Source organism: Rhynchophorus ferrugineus, unplaced genomic scaffold (genome assembly GCF_030347505.1).
Source record: "Rhynchophorus ferrugineus isolate W39M unplaced genomic scaffold, kcgeb_rfMv2 rfM2, whole genome shotgun sequence".
Classification (NCBI taxonomy): domain Eukaryota; kingdom Metazoa; phylum Arthropoda; class Insecta; order Coleoptera; family Curculionidae; genus Rhynchophorus; species Rhynchophorus ferrugineus.
Window position 1 is genome coordinate 14,819,535 of NW_027472581.1, and position 23,395 is coordinate 14,842,929.

Consider the following 23,395-nt stretch of genomic DNA (forward strand, 5'->3'; position numbering starts at 1 on the left):
CGGTCGATAGTAAAAAGCAGTCAATTACTAAACAGTTGATAGTCGATTTCAGTCGACTGTTCCCAACACTAGTTAGAAGTTTATGTTCGGCTTTCATCGAACTTGAAAATAATGTTGGGCATAATCGAATGTTTTTATAACATTCAAATATTTTACATAATCATAAAAAATTCGTTTTAAATAATCTATTCATTCAATTGGTTAGGCAATTCGCTTATCGACATTTTTGGAAATTGGCATTTTACGTGGTAGAGTATTAGAGATGTGACAAGTGATAATAATACCGATATAAAAATTTTGGCGCCGGCTTGGTGGCGTTCCTCCTACTGTTGCGATAGCCGCGGGTTCGTATCCTGCTGGGGCATGGTCGTAAATTTATGTTTTTGATTGTTTAAAATTTGACAATGTTCTAGGCAAGAGTGTAAAATCAGACAAGGAATATGATCACAGTCACGCCAGTAACCAGGCTGGGTAAGTTCGGATGTCTTCTGGGATGATTTCTAAGGTAGGTCACTCGCCAGTCGGTAGGCTTGGTAGAGCCCACGTGTTAAACTTTAGGCCCAGTCCATATAAACCCATAGTTGGTAAAAGGAGACTTCAAAATATATATTAAAAAAAAAGATCTCTGCGTTAAAATCTGTCTAATATATGTTTAGAGCAAGGTGAAAAATAATATCGATTATTGTTTCCTTTTCGGTATTTTAAAAAATATCCATTTATGAAAGAAATATCGTCCTTGATATCTTCTTAAATATTCCTAAAAAAATCGATGTATAGAATTTAAAAAATTATCCTCATGTAATTATAGTTTAATATAAAAGTATACTTAATCTACTTATTATTATATTTTAAATGTACTTAATCTGATTAAAGATTGTGTATTTAAAATATAGTACTCCAATACTGTACTTAAATACATACTCTTTAATCATTCATACGAAAATAAGGAAACCATCTCCATCAAGGTTATGACTAGAAACCTACATCCCTCAACGCCTGCAGAGGAAATCGTCAAAGAACTAAAATTTTAAAAAATATCAAGTTATAAAGTTAATAATGTTATAAACAAATGATTATTTTGGTTAAAAAATATGTGAAAATGTTCCTGGATTTCACCATCAGATCCTGACTTGGTTCCAATGGGACAGCCTCGAAAATGCACTCTTTCGAATAAAAAAAGAATTTTGAAAATTGGTCCACAATTGGCGAAAATTGGCATATCAAAAATTATTAAAACAATTATTCACTCTTAATTAAATTAAAAATTGAGTATTTTTACCTGTACAGATACGATGCGCACTGGTAAAATTCTTGTTTTCTTTACGCTGCTAGCTCCCGTACTATAATAATAATTATTAGCAGTAAATTAATGGTCTAGGAGACCAATTTTAATAATAAATAAATTTTAAAAATATATATTACCAATATTTTATTGAAATGTATTAAACTTAATATGTGATATGCGTTACAATGATAAAAATAAATATATGAGGAGAATAGAGAAGTTAAGAACCCACATGACAAAAACTCAACGAAAATATTAAAACAGAGTAGGATCAAGCCCACCCAAAAATTTTCTTTGATTTTTCTGTTCACATTCTTCTTCATTTCCTAATTCCGTTTTTATTTGTTTAATTAACTTATCATTTAATACTAAGGTCCATTCGATTTCCGTTTCCGTTACATCATTGAATTGTTTTAAACTATATTTCCCAAGGGATATATCGAAAAACTCATTGGCTGTAATATTCCTGAAAAAATATTCGTCGTTTGTCTTAATTGTTGTTAGATCTAAAGAAAATTTTTCCGAAACCTGTATCTTAAGTTTGTCAAGAACAGACGGTGAAAGTTTATTAATGATATCGTCCAAACTTAGAAAGTATGTGAGGTATTTCATTGTTCCTACTATATGCTCGAACTTGGGTTTCTGCAAGTTTATGATATATTTTCTCGTCAAGCCAAGTTCTTTTAAAACCGCTATTATGTGAAAAATATATTCACGTTCGTAATCTTGAAGAGCTTCTAAAATTAAGGCTTCCAAACCTGCTTTCCAAAAAGCTCTGTAAATAGAGAACAAGGGTGCGTTGGAGTAACCCGTATCAATTGTCTCTTCGAATAAGTACATTGCCAAGGCCTTATTTGATATCTGTAATTGATCTTGTGGTATTGAAATTTGTTTACTATTTGGGTCTATTGTGTATTTATAATTAGTTTCCAAATAAAAATTAATTGGTTTGCATATCTTGCCGATAATAAACGGATGTTTATGTAAAATTGTGACATCAACAGCGTTAATAGCCTGATTCCACGCGGTAAAATCATATTTGGCTTTAAAAATTCCGACTTCAACTTCAGCCAAGTATGGACTGAGCAAAATATCCCCAATTTTTGCCAGAATATCCTCCTTATTTAGTTTGTAAGTTCCTCCTAAAAGATCGTCGTTCCAATATTGAATAAAAGAGATGATATTTGTGGAAATTCCATCCCGACTGAAACCGAAGCGTTTTGATAACGCCGCATCTGTACTAGGTCCAAGGTTTTTCAGTTTTTCTTGGCTACAGTACAAATATATCTTGGGTGACGGATGAATTTTATCAGTAGAAAATAACAGAAAGGCGTTGTCTTTATCATCTACCGTGTTGATTATATCATGTCTGCTGAGACTCCTACCAGATACATCTATATATTCTATGGGATCATCAGAATAATTCTTCATCTGTAAGAGTTCTCCCTTGATTCGAAGCTTCGGTTGAAAATTTGGAGATTCCCTCCTTCTTAGGCGGTGACGTCACCATGGCATGAGCTACCAATTTGGTTAAGTTGAACTTTCCTCTGTTAATATCATCGAATTGTTTAGTTTTGTTCGATATGTATTTCAGATTGATGGCGTTCACTATTCTGATGCTTTGTTCATAATCAGAAGCGGAATAGTCGATTTCTAACACCACGTCGCCGAATCTTCCCCATTCTTTGTTGTTGACGCTGATTTTGAAGTCATGTACCTTCGGATTCAAGGCCAAGGTTACACCCCAATAAGTCAACAGAGAATTTAGATAATTCTGGTATATTTCTTCTCTATTTTTTGCACGATTTGATCGATATTTCTGAAAATAAATATAAATTAAGTTATTTTAAGTTTATAACGTCATAAATTCGAGTACTAACATATTTTGAGGTTATAGTGATATAAATACTAGGTATACTGGAATATAATTATCGGTTTTTTCAACAGATGTCGCTTGGCTTAAATATGCAATCTTATGATTTGACCCGTATGTCGCTTTATTTTACTGACATCAAGCTTCAAAGCTATACTACAAAGAAATAAGGATTTAATTTTTTGGGAATTTTTGGAGAAATGTTTCGCAACGTCCAACATCGAGATGTCGCTACTTTAAACTTATTTCTTAACTTTAGCTTAAGCAGATTAGTTTTATTTTAATTTGCCTTGCCCATCTTGCTTGTGTATTAATGAACAGTAGTAATAAATTAATTTGTAAATTAAGATTGTGCGAACCGTATCTAATGTAAGATTTAATTAATAAATAAAGAAAACCTTTTAACTTATTACTTGTTTTAAGCGCTATGCTAAGAGCAGCGATTATCTATAAAATCGGGTGCCATTTTCAGTGTACCTAACGTAAGAACGGTGCGTTTAGATTTTTATAACGTTTAGAGATTAAGTCATTGGTTCATCAGTATATATAACCAGGTAGTACAATAAGTAAAGTGAATTCTCGACCTAACAAGTGTTGTGTTTCCGGATGCACATCTTGTAAAGAAATGAAGAGTTTTCTTCTGAACAAGTATTTAGCTATCTTTTTACTCAAAGGATAAAAAGTTTTTTTTGGGATATTATCCATAAATGGCCTGAAAGATGGGCAAGATGTATGGAATCAAACGGCCAATACTTGAAATAAAAACATTTTTCCATTTTTTTTGAAAACTATATAATTTTTTACGAAACAAAAACGGTAATGACTTTCCAGTACATCTAGTATATTAAAATTACTATACAGTTCATATAGGATTTGTCAAATCAAGAAAAGGTACTGGGAATTAACACAACGTTTTCTCACTAGTTTCTTTCTTTTTAATAATTAAATTTTTATCAGAAAACATACCTCCTTTGTGCTTTTGTAACAATTTGTTTCGGTCCATATTCCACATTCTGAAACTACCGAAAACATAAATTACCGTGAGTTATTAGTAAATGTATAATGATCAGTAAATATATAAGTATCAATATAATATAACAGTTAAATTCGATGGTTTTTATATTTCTCATTTTCAGAGAAAATGTAATTTTCCGCATTTTTAGCTCATTTCCCAGTTGTTGGTGTCAATAATTGTAAAGTGGTGATTCTAAAGCCAATTGCAAAAAACGACTTAAAAATATCAAATAACTTTCAGGCAGGAAAGGATCTAAAATGATGGAAAACGAAACTCTTACTGTAGACATCTACAAAACATCGTTGATGAAATGTTGCAAAAAGACTGGCAATAACGAGTAACCCATGCAAAGTCATTCTTTTGCATGACAACGCTCGACCACGCATTGGAAGAATTGTGGATACGATTTTGTAGCTCTAATAGGAAGTTACGGTTCTCAGAGTACTCATCAGACATGATGCCTACTCATTATCACATGTTCATTATCGCTACCAAAGTAACATCGTTCTTTCGACAGAGTGTCGCCAGGTTGCCAGAAAGATGAGAAAAAGCTTTCCAAAATGAATTATACTCAAAAAAAATTGGCAGAATATAACAGTTCATCCAATAAAACAGAGAATGTATCGAACATATTAAAATGCATATGCATATATATATATATATATATATATATATATATATATATATATATATATATACAGTTAAATTCGACGGTTTTTATATTTCTCATTTTCAGAGAAAATGCAATTTTCCGCATTTTTTAGCTCATTTCCCAGTTGTTGGTGTCAATAATTGTAAAGTGGTGATTCTAAAGCCAATTGCAAAAAACGACTTAAAAATATCAAATAACTTTCAGGCAGGAAAGGATCTAAAATGATGGAAAACGAAACTCTTACTGTAGACATCTACAAAACATCGTTGATGAAATGTTGCAAAAAGACTGGCAATAACGAGTAACCCATGCAAAGTCATTCTTTTGCATGACAACGCTCGACCACGCATTGGAAGAATTGTGGATACGATTTTGTAGCTCTAATAGGAAGTTACGGTTCTCAGAGTACTCATCAGACATGATGCCTACTCATTATCACATGTTCATTATCGCTACCAAAGTAACATCGTTCTTTCGACAGAGTGTCGCCAGGTTGCCAGAAAGATGAGAAAAAGCTTTCCAAAATGAATTATTCTCAAAAAAAATTGGCAGAATATAACAGTTCATCCAATAAAACAGAGAATGTATCGAACATATTAAAATGCATATGCATATATATATATATATATATATATATATATATATATATATATATATATATATACTACTTTTTAGTTAAAAAAGAATGCTGCCTGATGCATCGGAATATGTAACCTAATCACGGCTTGTGTTGGTAATGGTCGACACCGTGGTCAAATGTCTACACATTTTTTACATTACAAAACATTAGCGATAATACTTAGAAATTACAAACTTTTAAACGTTGTTAACCAAAATTATTTTGCGGCAACATTGCGACGCGATGACGTCAAAATATTGTTGATGCGCATTAGCTCTTTTATTGAATGGGCTATATGTATGGGTTTATAAACGTTGCAAATTTTTTTTTCATTCAAAAATCACCATAAAAAGTTTAGGTCTAATCTCACAAATATAACTGATATTTCACATTTTCCATTATACAGTGCTTCCAATAAAACATCCAATGCACGTCATCAAAATTTATAATGCAACATAAGTTCTTTCATGCAGCAAAATTTCATTTATTTTGACTCTGACAATAAAATACTAAAGTAAATAAAATAATGAAACAAAAATAACGTTATAAAATATAAATTATTTTAACATTATAGTACACCTATTCTATATTTATTTAATGGTTTTTTTCGATCAATATAACAGATAATGCACGTTATCAAAATATATAATGCAACGTTGCCACCCCAAATTTAAGTTTTCATTTATTTTGACTCACAACAAAATACTAAACTAAATAGAATTATGAAACAACAATAACGTTATAAAATATCATTTATTTGAATATTATAGTACTTTTAATGCATATTTATTAAAAGACTTAAACTACAGTTAATTAAACCGCCACAATATTTTGTGGTTTAGAATTGTTATTATATTTAGATTGACATATGACAACGCTGTTGACCAATATCAATTTAAATCGAATTTTAAAGACCGATTTGATTACGTGTTCGAATACATCATACTTCATTCTGCCTCTTTTTAGCTTAGGGTAATGTTAATTAATAAAATGAGAAAAAAGGCTGTTTTATTGAAAGGACTATATATTACTTGTTGTCATCAAAAATTCAAGAAATTTTAATTTAGTCCGCTGTCAATAGCCTTGTTGATGATCTGACAGTAGAAAGAAAACAAATAAATGTGTATACCCAACTTCACTGTATATTTTTTTAACTTCAGTTAGTTGTTCGATTAGAAAGATACTTTCTTATAAGAATTAATAGAATTTTCAGTAGTATCAAAACCTATAGATATAAATATAGAATTATTTATAACATAACCTTAACGTCAATAAATATAAAACATCCTAATATTAATAAATTAGTGGTCTACCCAAAACACTGATAGCGAAATCTATGTACGAATACTGAACATACCTTATCTCAGTCTAATTTACTTCTAATGTTACTAGCAATACATCTTAAAATAAAGTTTATTATTAAATTTTACCTCTGCACAATATATTTAACCTCTCAAAAAAATTAACAGAATTTATGTTGGAATGCCTACCTGATGGTTTATTATTTTCGGATTTAATAGAATGTTGAACCTGAAATGCAACAATTTAATTTAAAAATAAGCGATTTATTAAAAACTCACATTTGAGCCCACTTGTTTTGTTTCGTCAATTTCGCTATTAATGCGTTTTTTAAAACTATATTCCTTACATTTTCTTCTATGCTTTTTACTTCCTATGTGAATTGTATAAAATGTCTGACTTGTCAATTTAACTTTACATGTTGTACATTCAAATACCTCTTGATCCTTATTTTCTGAAACAGCACATCAGTGTTATATTGAATTTATTAACAGCTTCTCTATAACATTTAAACTTTATCATAACGTTATTATATTGATTTGTTAATATCTTCACAACCAGTGTTATTTTAGATTATAACATAAAAACGCTAAAGCATGCTAAAATTAAATATCATACCACAAAAATATATATATTAAAAACATCCAAAAATCTTAATATGTCAATGACAAAAACAAAGAATAAAATAAAAGGACTATTAAACATAAAAGAGAGATTTACTCAAATTTAAATTTAATACTTACTGGATTCTTTTTGACGCAAATGATATTTATGTTTGTTTCCCTTTATATGATTATCTTTATCATTAATATTTAAGCATTTATCACAAAGGTCACAATAAAATTGACCATCAGCTGAAAAAATAAAGGTAATACAGTAATGTAAGACTTTATACAAATACCAATTAAAAACCTTTTATTCCTGGTAACATATTGCTTCTAGCAACAATCAAATTAATATTTAGTATGAAAATATCGAATATAGGATTCGTTATCAAACTTTAAATATATATTCACATTTTAATATATTTCAATACCTACATATTAATCTGCCTTAATTATTATACTGATGGTAATTGCAACTGTTAGTTTGTTTATAATGATTTATATTTTTCAGTAGCATACAAGGCTAATTAATAATTTTAATATATTTGATATATAATAGCCACAATTTAATTATGTAATAGTTTCTTTATTCCTAAATTGCCTTTGTTTGCTACTTCTTTTTAATTAAAAATATGATTTGACTGATTACATGAAAACGTAAAAAAGAGATTAAAAATCGTCTTTAAAATTTTGATTAATAATCAGCATAATATTGTGTTCATTAATATTAGCAAAGTGAATATTTTTGATGAAAAAATACATTGATTTTGAAGAGACATCCTTTAAATGCAGCAAGAGGTAACTTAAATTTAATGACCCTATTTTTTTCTCATATGTGTGATTAAAAAATATAATAATATTTATATAGATTTTTTATTAGTATGCAACCATATATACAGCACCAAATATCTTTTTGTGTTGGTTATATTGAATCGTGTTTGACCGTCAACAAAATATTGAGAATTTGAAGGGTATCTTAAATGTGTGCATGCGATACAGCGTTTTAGTTATTTAATTTGACGCCAGGTGGCCCGAGGTATAAATTTGGAAACAAAGTTGAAATTTGACACTTTCAGCTTTTGGAAGTCTACGGTTTTTTCTATGGTCTACACTAAAAAATAGTGAGGGATAGTGTACGTATGTTTATATTTGGTGGAAATAATCAAAAATTTACTGGATATTTTGGACTTTTTTGGTAATTTTCTATAGAAATAATTTATAAATCAAATTGTTCAAGGATACAAAGAATTTCGGTTTAATTTTTTTTGACAAAGTTTTTGATGAAAGCGTCTCTTTCATTGCTGGCAAAGCAAACTTAAAAAACTTATGAACTTAGGTGTTAAATATTCTTATTTTGTTAACTGTGTTTTTATGGTTCTTTTTTAGTGTAATTATTTGTGTAAATCTTAAGACATCTCAAGTCTTGCGTCCCAGCATGTAGTACCATTTCAAATAGAATACCCAGCTTTCCAAGGGATCCTGCTCTATGTCAGAAATGGCCTTTTGCAATAAATAATAAAAAACTGATGGGAATCTGTTGTGAGGTCTTAAATTAGAGCAAAAGGGTTTGTAATGTACATTTTACACAGAATAACTAAAAACCGATATGTAGAACAGCATTGCTTAACAGGCATATGGCTTCCAGTTGTTATTCACATTGTAAGTCTTTTATATTGTTAATTATATGTAACTGATTTGTAAAATATAACAAGCCTCCATTTTAGCTATGGCATAGAAGAAAGAAAACATTGATCCAAATATGTTAGGAAATGTGAGTTGAACAGTGAAGTTATTAAAGCCTGCCAGTATGATAGTTGTAATTTGACAAAGCCAGATACTTTTTGTACTTTGTTGGTAAATGATATCTTGGCTGTTCTACTGAATTCCCAGATTATGCACAAAACTTAACAAGCAGTCTGTCCAATATCTTAAATCACCAAATACCTGTATTTTTCAAAACAAATAACTGTTTTGAGCATTCTGAACGAGACATAATTAGAAAGATAATAGTTAGGTGTTGTTTGTTTTGGATGAGAAAAGTGAACAGAATAGCAAAAGGTAAAAATGAAACATTTTTTATTGTAATATCTAAATATAACATAGCTTATATATACAATTATATACTTACAATAAATATTTGGCAAAGAAAATATTTAAAAAAACATTTCAAAATCGATAGTCTTCAACATTTATATTGTACTGTACTCTATATTTGGCAGAGTTATATTTAAGATAATATAAAATGTTCCATGTTCTGTAGTTTATTAAATTTTCTACATTTAAATGTATAAGTTTTGTGTTAAATCTGTTATGTTTTAATATATTGTTAGTACAATATATTGTCATTAAACATAGAAAGTTCTAAGAATTTTCCTTTGATGTAACTGTAATGTAAAGTTTACGTATATTCAAATAAAATATATTTTTAAGCTTATATTTCATTTTTATTAATAAAATATTTTAAATTTCCCGCTATTCAAATTGTCTGTCGCGCCCTCTGGTAACAAATTAATGCTAAACTTGTTTGCAGGTTATATATGGGAGATACGCTTCTATTTAGTCTATGTTTTGTGTTAACTGTCAAATGTGCTTTGCTTTCGCCCGGCTTGAGTTTTAATTTATATTAGTCAAAAATACTGAATTTTAGAACGATCCCGTAAGTAAGCTGTGTTTTATTTTGTGAAAAATCATAGTATCATCCTTGTGACAAATACTACATTTGCAGAAATATGGCTAGAGGCGGAATGAGAGGAAGAGGTGGAATGAACCGGGGCTTGGGGGGCAGGCCTCCGTTCAAAGTAAAAATGTTTTTGCCTAGACATCCGTTCGATCTAGCTCTATGCGAATCATCTTTTCCACGTACAAAACCAGCCCCTGAGGAAACAGCCTTTACCCAAGCCTTGTTAAAAAGAAACTCAGACTTATCTCCAACTCCGAATGAACAAACAGCAATTCTCAATTTGGTTACAAAGATTCAAACAGTATTAGATAATTTAGTAGTAGCTCCAGGAAACTTCGACGCCTGTGTAAGTTTATTGTATGGTTTGTTTATTTTGTAGGTTAGAACTATGGAGGTTATACACAGTTATATATTTTGTTATTAAATTCTTTAGTTGCATGCCTATGTATATTGCGTACATGCATTTGCAATTTTGACTATAAATTCTGTTTTATTAAATGAACTTTGGAAAATCCATACTGATGTATTTATGCAACACCCTTTGTGATTGTTGATGCAAATACAATAGAACGATAGTACTAAATTAATTCTGATTTCCATTATTTTTAGCAATTAGATGAAGTCCGCCAAGTTGGTTCATTTAAAAAGGGAACCATGGTAACTGGTCATAATGTTGCAGACATTGTAGTTATTCTTAAAACTCTCCCAACTCGTGAGGCTGTTGAAGCTTTAGGTAACAAAGTAAAAGAAGATCTAAAAAATTTGATGAAGAATGAAATAGTTCCCAAGGGTGAACAACTTGTCCATTCGACCAATGAAAGAGGGATTGAAATAAGTAATACTTTTGCTTGTGTCAGAGTAATGGTAACAACTTTACATCACAATATTCGAAAATTGGACCCTGAAATACACTTAGATCAGAAAATCATGTTAAGTCACTTGGCAGCAATCCGCCATAGCAGATGGTTTGAAGAAAATGCACATCATTCTTCAATTAAAGTATTGATTCGTCTATTGCGAGATGTACGTGGTAGATTCGAGGGTTTTGAACCTCTAACACCTTGGATGTTAGATCTATTGGCACATTTTTCTATCATGCATAATCCAAGCAGACAGGCTTTACCAATTAATGTTGCTTTTAGACGAGTATTTCAATTGTTGGCAGCAGGTTTATTCTTACCTGGTTCGGCTGGCATAACTGATCCTTGTGAGGGTGTCAGTTTACGAATTCACACTGCCATGACTTTAGAGCAGCAAGATATCTGTTGTTTAACAGCTCAAACGTTACTTCGTGTCTTGGCTCACGGCGGATACAAGCAAATTTTGGGAATGGAAGGAAGTAACAATATTGCTAAAGAAATGTCAGTGTGGGATGGTGTAGTGGTGTCTCCATTGGATAAAGCATATGAAAATCCGCCAGAAAAGAAAGAAGGTGAAGAAGATGAGGAGATGGAGGAAGGAGAGGGCGACGAAAGTATGGAAACTCAAGAACTATAATGTAATCATTCAGTCATAATTTTGTTGTGTGTATCGTGGTGGACATTATTTTTTAAGTTATTACAGACTTATTAACTACCCTTCTATTTAAGTGATCATTCAGTTATAATTTAATAATAAATTTGTTTGACTAATTCATTTGTTTTTTTTAATTCCTTAATAATTCTTCTGTTACATTTCTTCTTCTATCAAATTTAAATTATGGAAGTCAATCTTTCTGTTCTGTCACTATCTCAGCAGAAATATGTTATGGCTTCGCAAAATCAAACAATCTGAAGTTTTTAAACTGTATTTATGATCTTTTTCAAATATAAACTAACGGTTATGAAAAACATTTACCAAGAGCCAATTCATTTGAAACCTAATTTTTCACTTTAACTTATTTCATTTTAACCTTAAGATTTAAATACACTGCATTTTTTATATAACTGGGCTGTTTACTAATATATAGCATGTTTGTACAGCAAATGTTTTTCAAGAGCATATTGTGATAATATATGTATGAATCGGTTACAAAAAGCAAAAGAGGTTGATCTAGAGAGAAGAGAAAATCTAGGATATCCAGCAGTATTTTTAGGCTAAAAAATACAAAATTTTGATTTTGATCATGTGAAAATATAGATACATGAAAAACCCATTTATTTAAAAATTACTATTGTTTTACTGAGACATTCTGAAAATAATCTTATTTTAATCTACCAAAAAACAGAAAACCTTAGAATAAAATGTATATTGTCCATTAAACAGTTTCAAGTACAATTGGAGAAACGAAAATATTTAACCTTATTTATAGTTCTAAGAAATATCCTAAGAATTATTTTGATTTTTTGTTAGATAGTATAGACTAAATTCTATAAAATACCAATTTTACATACAGGGATTGTATTGCGGTGACATATCGATATGATGACAATAAACTGGGTCATTGGCGTTAATTACTGGTACTCTAAACAGTTTTCCTTGAGGCATGCAAACGCAAATTTTAAATTGCGCGGTTACATAGTTTTTCCTGTCCAATTTTGCTATTGGTATCCTCTTAACGTCTATGTAGGTACCTTCATTACCACTCAGCACAATTGATCCATTCTTTGCCTTTAGATAAATGTCTTGGTCAGCGCTCCATACTATTTCTCTGGCTAGAAATAATTCATAAAATAATATATATTTTGCCTACTAGATTTAATCAAATACGTTGATTACCTTCAAGTTTAGTGCCCTCTGCTCCGTTTAAATCAACTTTGTCACCCTCTATTTTCAGGTTTTCCTTTAATGGACTTTTTATGGAATTGGTTTCAATAGTTTTGCTATTAAAATGATGGAGATTTTTCAAATTATTATATACCGGATTGGTTACATCAAACACTGTCCGTTTTTCGTTGTTTTTAACGGTGAAACTGTTCATTCCTTTGAAAGTAGTTTCGTTGTGACCAACTCGCAATTTGTTTACGATCCTGTTCAGTTTGGAGTACAGATTTAGTAAAAGGGAACTGTCGTCAGCTATCACCTCCAGGTTCTCTTCCTCGAAGCCCTCTATCAAACCGTCTTGCTTGTAGATGTGGTCGAAATCTACGTCTCCAAATAACTTGATGGATTTATCGTAGGGTAGAAGTTCGATGCTTTGCATACCGTTGCCCAGTCGTAAAACGCCCAATATCGTCACCGTTAAGATCAGGTTGCCTATGGCTAATAAAAACAAAAGGCAGACGAGCGTCCAGAAAGCGAACGTTTTCCGTCCTCTCGGTATCGGTTTTTGTTTTTCGACGGGAACGTAAGCTGTTTTGAAACATTTGTTAGCTGTATTCGTGTGATTTGTGTTATTTAATGGAGCAGTTTCACGGCTAGAACTGGCGTCGTTATCCTCCGAAAGCGTCGAGTGTTGTGGCGACGCAATGACGTAATCAGCCATCGTGAGACGGTTCGAATAGAACTGAGACGCTCGATTCGCGGACGCCGAGATAGGCGTCTTGCGCACAGCGTCGGTGGAGTTTTAGAAATGTATGAATTATTTGAACTTGCCATATTTGCATAGTTTCCGCAAAACTAATAACTATATAGTATTTTCAATAAAACAGCCAGTGTACGTCATCAACAGCAGTTTATAAAAACGTAAAATCTCTTTCAAACACGGGCCTTTTTTCTTCTTCATTTTACTAATTGGCATAACCCTAGTTAAAAAGAGATGTAATGCGTCCGAACATGTAACTAAATCGATCTATAAACTTCGGTTTGTGTTGGTACTGGTCGACACCATTGTCATATGTCAATGTTAATATAATAAAAAAAGAGTTTTTTGAAGCCCCGACACTTACTTCCCCCATCAAGCTAAATTATGAATAAATTTATACACCAAACAAGTTATGATTAATCAGCAAATTTATTTCATATTTTAAAACAGAATCTTGGACCACTTTGTATATTCATTTGATTTCGAGGCGATAATCATTGGTAATTAATCGAAGAACTGTTTTGACTGCGTTGGATTGCTAGTTGGTTTGAGATTTTAGTGCGACCCCATAGATCCAAATTGGTTTTGTGATTCACTGATAAACCAATCTCTTTGATTTTAGATCAAGTTGAGAGTATTTTCCGACTAACCAGTACACATGATTAACTTTGAGTCTAATCTACTTTGTTTTTTGTCTAACATGATGTTTCCGATGATCGAGATATATTCCGATGTATTTAGCTGATTCTGCTTGAGGAATAAGGCATCCGTCAAGCGATATAACTAGGTTATTGTCATTTCGACGTAACGCAAAATTAAAACATGAACAGATTTGGAGCTGTTAAGCTGTAGTTTCCAGTGTTTAGTCCATTTGTCGATCATTTTTAATAGGCTGTACTATAATAATTGATCTTAACTCCAAGAATAGTGTATACTATCTTTGACACAAATGTGTATTGTGTATAATATAAAAAATTTTTTGAAAAGAAAAAAAATGAGTGTTGAATAAGATATTTTATCACATCTACAATATCGAAAATATATTTTTTTAATTAAAATATTAGCGAAAATGATTTAGTTACTTTATTGAATCATTATTATAAATAAATTAATTATATTATTTATTTTAAATAAATTTTTGTTTATGTTTAAGGCGTTGTTATTTTAATATTGATTTACTGCGATAATTGTCATCAATTGTTTGTAGAAATCCTCTATAATACTTTTCGCAGATTATATTATGTTTTAATGTTATTTATTATGTTTATTATATTAAGTTTTTAAATACGTAATCTACAAAAATTTTAACGACGAAGTTGGACAAAACTGTCAAAATTATTTAATTGAATCGTCACATATCGTTATGTCACTAAAAATATCTACGCGTCAGTTTGACGTATCGGTATCATAAATTGTTTTGTTAGAAAGTGTATGTACCAGTAGGTATTAATGTCAATTTGATTTGACAATACTTCTCATTCGTCAAAAAATCATTGCATTTATTTTTCAAAATTCCAGTTCTATTAAACCATGGATCATTTTCGGTCAAGCCCTGTAAGTCAAAATTAATAAGCATATTTGTGATAATTATCGAACAAAATTTTAGTTTTACCCGGCTGGTGGTGTTAAACTCAGAAAAATCGTAAGTACAATAATATTAATGGTTATCGTAGTTAAATGTTAATACTAATTCATATTTTAGCATCCGTTTTTTACATTGAGATTTTATAAGCACAATTTCGGGGTAAGTTCAGTTATAACTTATCCAATAAAACAGCCAATGCACGTCACTAAAATGTATGAGGTCAGTACGTCCCAATGTTGCCGCATCAACTTTAACTTTTGGCTTAAAACCTCTTATTATTATCACTAATGCTTTGAAGAATTTTCTAGACATTTGATAACTGTGTCGACCAGTACAAACACAAATCATATTTTATAAACCGATTCGGTAAAATATATAAGACTATATAATAAATAAGACTAAAAAAATCCATTATACGTTTAAAAGGACATTTTTACGAACTGCATTTAGGACGTACATTCGCTGTTTTATTAGAGTTAGGTCCAGTCAAAATATTTTTTATCACTTTCTATAACGTTTCGTTTCTTTCTATAGTCTATGCAAAGTTATTTTGTAGATACATCATATAAATTTGGAAGGACAAAAATTAAATCAAAAATAGTATTATCAAATATAATTTATTTTAACGTTATAGTAAATCTAACGCATATATTATCAAATGACTGAACACTACAGTTAAGTACACAGTTATAATATTTTGTAGGTTAGAGTTGTTTTTGAAAATATTTACATTGAACTCTTTTCCATATCACCTATGAGTTAGAGTTCTAGGTGCGTTTATAGTTGTATCCGCTGGAGGCCTAATCCACCTAATTAACAACTGTATATCCAAGTAATATATTTTACTTTCATTAGAGATCATATTTACATTTTACGCTTAGTTCTTGTATAGTTCGGTACAGTGTTTACTTGTAAAGTCATTATGATATTACTATATTTCTCTTTAGTTTGTTCTGTTACTATCTGTATACATCATTCTTGATAAAACTACATTTAATCACTGCATTCTCCTTAATGCATTTGCCATATCTGCAAAACAATTACTATTCTTTGTCTCCTGACATATTTTATTACACACATATCTTTTACACTCTACAATACCTTTTCCTACAGTTATTTTATATTAATTATATATTCACCTTTACTTATTTCCATTCTCATCACCCTATCTTAGAATTGTATCATTGTATCATCATTCATATTATATTCAGAAAGTTTAATTCAAGTGAATAAGTAAGCTGTTAATTTCCAATCTATCTAACATTTATTCACAATTTCACTCACTTCAGTAAGTGATCTTCTGTACAACTTATAATCTAAATCTTATTCTAGATACTATTCTAACTTATTTTAAAGTCAATCCTAACTTATTCTAAAAACTATTCTAGCTTATTCTAGAGATTATTAAATCTCACACTATGGGTCTATTAATTAGTCGGTATGATATTTTGCGTTTGAGCCTATGCTAGACAGGGTAATTGTCATAGCCCACATTTAACTGTTTGGTCTTTCTGTGTACTTCGCACTAACACTCCGAATCACATTCGTTATGGGGCATCGGTGATGACTCGAAACTCTTTATTCTGGAACCTCTGGAGGATATCTGTTAGATTTGCTAGTAGTACCCCATAGTTCAATACCATAGGTCCAAATAGTTGGTCCAAACTATTGAATTATACAGAAAAACCTTGTTATCTAATGATAATTTAGATTTACGCCCTATCAGCCAATACATTTGGTTTAGTTTAAGTCCAAACTGTTTGCGTTTTGTTATTGTTGATTTTGTTCCCTGTTTATTAGCTCTTTCAGCACTTTTATGGCCTTGTTGAATTATCTCTTGTTTTCTCCTTTTCTGATTTGTTGCCAGGTTTTTCGCATTTATCTATTTTCGACAATTTTTTGTTTAATTATAGATGAAATATAATTAAACTTTTAATATGTCGCGCTATTAGGTGTTGCGTACCATGCAGCCTCTTGTATAGATTTGGTTATATTTTTTGCTGCTATTTCTGTATCTCTTTCTGTTTTCAGAGGTAAATTTAGTGATAACAAACTGTCTAATTTATCTCTAAATAATGACCAGTTAGTTGTGTTATGCAAAGAAGGTGGTTTTGTTTTGTTGAGAATATTTGAGTTCACTGTTATAATAACTGGTGAGTGATCAGATGATATATCGAAGCATGATTTAGCTTTGCAAGTTTTGGTGTCAATATTTTTTGTAGCACAAAAGTCTATGGTATCGGGAATTTTATTTGTATCTGACGGCCAATATGTTGGCTCACCAGTTGAAATATGCTGTAAGTTAATGTGCCTTCATTGCTTTGACCAATTCTCTGCCTTTTGCAGGTAAGTAGCCAGGCTATTAACTCATTAAATACTTCTCCTCAAGCTACCACAGTTCAAACACTTCGGGAACTCTCTCACAATCTCGAACCTCACTACCTATGCCAACTCTTTCGGCGAACCCAAATCCAACCACCGTTATTAATCTAGAACCCCACATTACATGTTTTGCATTGTAGTCTCCTCCGGAAATTCAAGATCATATTTTTCAGTTTATCCTGTTATTTTCTATGTTTATTTCATACTAATATTCAGTGCAGCTGCAACACGCTAAAAATATTTTCAATAAAAATCGTAGCAAATTAATATGTAACAGTAAAAATGCTTACCTCTAATGAATTTTACTGGCAAAAGGGGGGCTCCATTATCTCGTTCCTGTTCAAAGTAACCGATTTAATTTTAATCAAGTAATCAAGAAATTTTGAATCAGATAAGCAGGGATCCGAAATAAGAAAAGCATTAAAATAACGTTTGCCGGTTTATCTCTTATTACCATTGTTTTGACGAATTTTGCATTCGTTTGACAGACTTTGCTAGTTCGGTTACACGTTCGAACTTATCAGACATCATTGTGTCTCTTTTTAACTGCAATAAAATGATAAGGAAAATATTGTCTGATTCTAAAACGAATTTACAAATTGCGGCAGACAATACATGAAACATCTTGATGACGTATGTACACAAAAACTTTGGATAGACTATAGTAATATAATATATGTTGCTGGTTTTTTGGCTGTAAATTTTTAAATTGTCTAATTGTTTTGTTGAGAATATTTGAGTTCACTGTTATAATAACTGGTGAGTGATCAGATTACTTTTGGCCAACAGTGAGCAAACGCGGCACCCACTTTGAACAGGGCTTTCTCATAGTCAAATGCTCATGCAATATAACAGGTTATTTTGATATCTTTACGACGTTAACTAACTCATGTGACTTCACTTTTCGATTATTCAAAACGATATTGTGGATTGTTTTTATGTTTTCTGGTATTACCAACTCATTTGGACGTTCACTGCCTTCTGCATCATCGGTGTCTCTACGACCACATTTGAAGTCAGCACACCAGCGTTTTATTGTTGTTTCTGATAGAGTGGAGTACTTATTACACTATTCAACTCATTGCTTCGCTTAAACGGTATTTTTTCACATCAAGAGGCAGTGTCAAATTAAAACACGAATTTTTTTTTGTTCCATTGTTTTGAAAATAACAAAGTAGTGTCACTCTTATCACAATAACTCACAAACTTATGAGTAGAATGTCATGAAAATTTAACAGCTTTCTTTTGAAGGTTAGTACTCGAAAAAGCGGTGGATGCAATAAAACAAGCGTCATTTATGTGTTAGGCCTGGGACTATTCAGCCCATTTGTTATTTAGTGGAAAGGTATATTAGTACATTTGAGCAACATAATAAATATCTATTATTTCGTTAGGTTTGTTTTTGTTTTTAATTTTTAAACTTTTCTAATCTTCCTGAAATATTGATGACAGTAGTAGCATGGCGATGAGTTGTTTTCCAAAGAGGAAGAATATCATTGAGTTTACTTTTCAACGAAATACAAGCCTGTAAACAATGAAAGTCATACATAACCAAACTAAATTGAAATATTATTCATTTTATTTCAGTGCGCATGTGCTTAACTATCACTTACTTACACTACACCAGGGGTGTGTAACTGCAATGGTAAGTAGTGGGGCAAAGTTTTGCTTAGTTCAATCATTGGCGGCGCTGACAACGTGAATTTGATTGGTTAGTTTAAAATAGTTATGTAGAAACCTGTAAGTAACCTTGTGACGTCATATTTATTGGCCAATAGTATTAAAATGAAAACCAAATTTAATTTTTAAAATTAATTTATTAAAATAAAATCCTATACAAATATACATAAGTGTAAATAATATAAATATATATAAAAAGAAAGCAAAAAAAAAACAATTATGAACTCTATTCTAGGCAAAATTAAAATATCTATAATTTTTCTATAACGCCTTCCCATATTTGTTTAGTGCCATCAATTTTATGGGATCTATTAGAGTTCTTATCTTGATATTTCAATATATCATAGGTGAACTTTAAATTCTTCCCTGTTGATATTGCATTAACTTCATTAAACCAAAAATACAATCACACCTCATAAAAACTTTTAAAATTTGGTCTTGAAAATCATTATGGATTGTACAGTTGAAACACAAAACATTTATGTGTTTTTTAAAGATATTTAGATTTTAAAATATTTAATCCGTGGAACTACTTAATATAGAATGTAGACAAATATTGCATGTTGTCTCTTTTTCAGAAGTTTTGTTAAATAGCCTGAAATAAGACTAAAATACAATATTAGACTCTTGTTTTTCTCAGAGCAAAGTTCTCTGGAACTGAAAATATAGACTCAACTGGTGATTTAACAACCTCAGGTGGTACTAGATCTCCCAGTTAAAAAAATAATACAAGTTATCTAACATGTTCATCTGATAAAAACAATGTTGGATATGCATTTACCCTAATACCTATTCGTGAAGGAAGGGTAATTCTAAATTTTTCATTAAAATGTCCGTGACAGGCACCATGACGTTGATATATTTGCATTGTGGTTTATCCAGGTAACTTACTACTATTTACTTGATCAACCCATTTTTGGATAGGAGCGAGATCATTCTTTGGGAAACTAAGTCTAATTTCCGTAGTAGATTTTTACCCCGGTACACTACATCTTTTATTACACTGACGCATTGTCATTAATTTTTATATTATTACTCCATAATAATTAATGTAAAACAGAAAATATGCACAACATAAGACAAAGATTTCTTGATCTAAACAGAAACCAAAATGTTCAAACGACAAACTTAAAAATGGACGCCCATAGAAAATGCTGATTCACACAATTTGATCTACTAGCCAATCACAATTTGCGATCGCAGCGCTACAGTTGATTGAACTAAACAAAACATTTCCCCAAGGACGCCTATACGGTGCAATTTCTATTTTTTCTATGCACTACATTTACACTTACTTCATTCACAACTAGGTAGTAGACAAAAAGGTTGACAGTTGTCCAATTTTGCTATGACGTTTTAAATTAATTTCATGTTATTGAACTAGTATCGGATTTTTTTGTTCAAAGCAACCCTTATTTATTCACCTAACAATGCTCCTACACCAAGACATCCGTTCTTTGACGTACACTGAAATAAAAATGACAAAATAATAATTTAATATAATCCAGATATAACCTTAGCGCTGTCAATATCAAAATAATGCACTAATGTTTAAGCCTCATATTTTTTATGAATTCTTAGTTCAAAGTGTAAAGTATTTGATTATGTATTCCATTACGGCATCCTTCAAATATTCTGATCTAGAGGTAAATATTCTGGGGACAAATAAATAGACACTCCAATATTTTTAATAATTTATTGATACAAATCTACTTAATCTCTAAAGGTACCGTATATTTGTACATCACAAAAATCATCCATTCGGCTATATAAATAGGGATTAACAATGATAAATATTAGGTTTCAATTTTTTTATGTACAAAAAAATTTATATTTTCATTTATTTATCTGACGGTCCAAGCGAAACTGTCATACAAAACAGGTAACCTAAACTTCTGCAGTCAGACCGTCAATGCATTTTAATCCTCGTAAAAATAGATTTGGTTCGTTGGATTTATTTTTGTTTTGGTCTCGGATATGACTAATATTTTGTTTTTTGTTTGGTGTATTGAAATATATTTAATTTAATCTCAGTTACATAGAGTTAGAAAACTTTTACTGATTATACGTACGTTAAATTATTTTAAAATCATCTTACAGGATGATAAACTATGTATACGATTGATTTTTTATTTTATATTTTTATATATTAGATAATTTCTCGCAATATCTCATTCTTGTTAAAGATATATTTACATAAATACACCAAAATATGTTTTATTGTGAAATAAGAAAGATTAAGTTATCCAGAATGAAATAACTAACTTTAATATAGTTTAACACATAACTATAATAATATTAATATATATTTTTAGACCGATTTATACAAACCGTTGATATGGTAAATGAGAATGTTTATTACTTAATTTTAATAAATATTATAGTTAAGGTCATTCTGTACAACCTACAAGTTTCTGGAATACAATATTTTGATTTACTTAAACATGACTTAGTTCTAAACGTCAATTTATAAACTGACAAACGCTCGATAGACGATGTCAGTAGAATTTGATGTAGAATGTAAATTAGGAATGTTGTTGTTGTCATTAAATGCAAATATCTCGAATCACAGTTTATTGCTAGTATCAGAACAGAACATCTAAATATCTCTTAATAATTTATAGTAAATCGGTTTCCTATATCACCAATGATTACAACGATCAGGAAGACAACAAGGCAATTTCGTGATTATACACAATCTGTCAAACTACGATCTACGCCTAAGTATTGCGTACGTTTCGAAAGTGATACTCTTTCGTTTGTTTCTCTATTCTAACTAGATTACTTGTCTAAATTATTACTGTCTTGTTATAAACTAAGCCCTCTCTCTACGGCATATACACATTGACAGGCGACGAACACATCTAGTCTAACAGCTAGTTAAAGTTAGTGACAAGTCTGGTTAACTGATAACTGAGAGTGGAGTCTGTATTGTCAGTTGCGGCTATCACATTGTGTCAAAAAAGGTGAAGGGAGTTGATATTTCTTCAACGATGGTTCTCTTCAACACTGATAACTCCGTATACAGTCTATTCAATCAGTGCTACCATTTAAAATATTCATTTTATTTAACTTTTCATCAACATTTCAAATAAACTGTATAGGAGAATATTCTTCCCCTGCATCTATAATAATAGATCATTTTTAAATATGATGATCTGATCACAGAAGGTTTTGTTTTTCTGGAAAATATCTATGTCTTTATTTTCATCAACCTCAAAAATAGATTGTGTGCAAATCCGAAGCTTCAATGTAATTTTTGGTCAAATTTTAAGGCACGGATGTAAGTGTTCACCTAAAAACCGTGCAAACTATTAACAACAATTTATCACAGTAATGTGAAGAGACTAGAAAGTTGAATTGATAGGTGTTTCGTTCGATTCAAGAGTACGTTACAAATATAAAAAGTTTGAAAGCAGAACTATGATAAAATACATCAAAAATATTTTCTATATTTCCAAATTTCACTTTTTAGGCCTTTATGAGTCAGGTTTCATTTTCGCATTTGATTGTTGACAAATATATATAGTCTGTCGACAAGAAATTATTTCCTTTTTCTATAATTTTGCTATGATAAAAATTGATCTTACATTCAAAAATAGACCAGAACACTGGAAGATATTTTCTCGCCAATCCAAGATACATAGATAGTTTTAGTGCCATTGCAATTTACCTTTAATTTAGGTTATTATGATCTAAGAACAATAATAATTTGCTAATATAAATAAGAATAAAACAGTTTAATACATAGCAAACAAAACCGAAACTTTGGAATCAAAATTTGAACATTAGGTAGTGCAGAAAATATTTGATTTAAAACGATGCTAACAAGAAAAAGGTAATAAGCACTGACACTAGGCATTATAAAAGGAGCTTAAAAGGAAATAAAGTTGAAATACTTACGTGTATTGATCCTTTTGAACTTATATTGATATTGTTTCTTTACTTGAAACAATAGACTAAATAGGATATTTCAATTTAATCATCTCATCCAATGATTTTGTAAAAAGACCATGAGTTTTTCTATTAGATTTAAGCTCCTAATCTGAGTTGTTTCCAATCAATTATCATAATTATCACAGTTTATATTGTTTAACACAGCAGATACAAATAATATATGTTTTGGAATATGCATGGCCTCAAGAAGCATTACTATATATTTTGAACAACTCTTCAAACAGCTATTGAACTGTAGATTTTCAAATCAAAAGAATCTAATTTATATAACAAATAAATGGGTTGGCACTCAGTATCCTATTTTAGCCTAATGTTCATGGA

General features: G+C 30.5%; 4 protein-coding genes across 6 annotated transcripts in view; 2 read left to right on the top strand and 2 right to left on the bottom strand.

Moving 5' to 3' along the window:
• Nucleotides 1-1,412: 1,412 nt before the first annotated feature.
• On the bottom strand, nt 1,413-7,759 carry LOC143191013 (uncharacterized). The gene is made up of 6 exons (XM_076395643.1): nt 7,656-7,759; nt 7,487-7,597; nt 7,025-7,197; nt 6,935-6,974; nt 4,125-4,177; nt 1,413-3,104 (listed from the first exon to the last, which is right to left on the bottom strand). The coding sequence occupies exons 1-6, from the start codon at nt 7,672-7,674 to the stop codon at nt 2,700-2,702; spliced, it is 801 nt and encodes a 266-aa protein (XP_076251758.1). The 5' UTR covers nt 7,675-7,759; the 3' UTR covers nt 1,413-2,699.
• Nucleotides 7,760-9,877: 2,118 nt separating this feature from the next.
• Nucleotides 9,878-11,659, top strand: LOC143191014 (interleukin enhancer-binding factor 2 homolog). Of its 2 annotated transcripts, none has more exons than XM_076395645.1 (3): nt 9,878-10,004; nt 10,074-10,374; nt 10,638-11,659. In XM_076395645.1, the coding sequence occupies exons 2-3, from the start codon at nt 10,078-10,080 to the stop codon at nt 11,523-11,525; spliced, it is 1,185 nt and encodes a 394-aa protein (XP_076251760.1). In that variant the 5' UTR covers nt 9,878-10,004; nt 10,074-10,077; the 3' UTR covers nt 11,526-11,659. The 2 variants fall into 2 exon arrangements, with proteins under 2 accessions (XP_076251760.1, XP_076251761.1); XM_076395646.1 differs by having other exon boundaries at nt 9,907-10,008.
• Nucleotides 11,660-11,800: 141 nt separating this feature from the next.
• On the bottom strand, nt 11,801-13,469 carry Scgbeta (Sarcoglycan beta). Its single transcript, XM_076395647.1, has 2 exons — nt 12,726-13,469; nt 11,801-12,661 (listed from the first exon to the last, which is right to left on the bottom strand). The coding sequence occupies exons 1-2, from the start codon at nt 13,429-13,431 to the stop codon at nt 12,393-12,395; spliced, it is 975 nt and encodes a 324-aa protein (XP_076251762.1). The 5' UTR covers nt 13,432-13,469; the 3' UTR covers nt 11,801-12,392.
• A 1,417-nt stretch (nt 13,470-14,886) lies between these two features.
• LOC143191017 (uncharacterized) overlaps nt 14,887-23,395 on the top strand; it is a 34,705-nt gene continuing 26,196 nt past the window's right edge. The window contains exons 1-3 of one of the 2 annotated variants that reach the window (XM_076395656.1): nt 14,887-15,024; nt 15,077-15,112; nt 15,173-15,214. In XM_076395656.1, coding sequence (XP_076251771.1) covers nt 15,001-15,024; nt 15,077-15,112; nt 15,173-15,214 — 102 coding nt within the window. In that variant the 5' untranslated portion in view covers nt 14,887-15,000. Of the gene's footprint in view, nt 15,025-15,076; nt 15,113-15,172; nt 15,215-20,687; nt 20,764-23,395 lie in introns of those variants that run through there. The other variant, XM_076395657.1, reaches the window with a different exon arrangement.

Excerpts from the sequence above, each read along its gene's own strand:
- LOC143191014 (XM_076395645.1), top strand. The coding sequence starts at position 10,078 with ATGGCTAGAGGCGGAATGAGAGGAAGAGGTGGAATGAACCGGGGCTTG. Across the intron at positions 10,375-10,637 it reads CAGGAAACTTCGACGCCTGT|CAATTAGATGAAGTCCGCCA; the intron begins GTAAGTTTATTG and ends CATTATTTTTAG.
- Scgbeta (XM_076395647.1), bottom strand. The coding sequence starts at position 13,431 with ATGGCTGATTACGTCATTGCGTCGCCACAACACTCGACGCTTTCGGAG. Across the intron at positions 12,662-12,725 it reads AGAGGGCACTAAACTTGAAG|CCAGAGAAATAGTATGGAGC; the intron begins GTAATCAACGTA and ends AATTATTTCTAG.
- LOC143191013 (XM_076395643.1), bottom strand. Across the intron at positions 6,975-7,024 it reads CAAAACAAGTGGGCTCAAAT|GTTCAACATTCTATTAAATC; the intron begins GTGAGTTTTTAA and ends GTTGCATTTCAG. Across the intron at positions 3,105-4,124 it reads GTTACAAAAGCACAAAGGAG|AAATATCGATCAAATCGTGC; the intron begins GTATGTTTTCTG and ends ATTTATTTTCAG.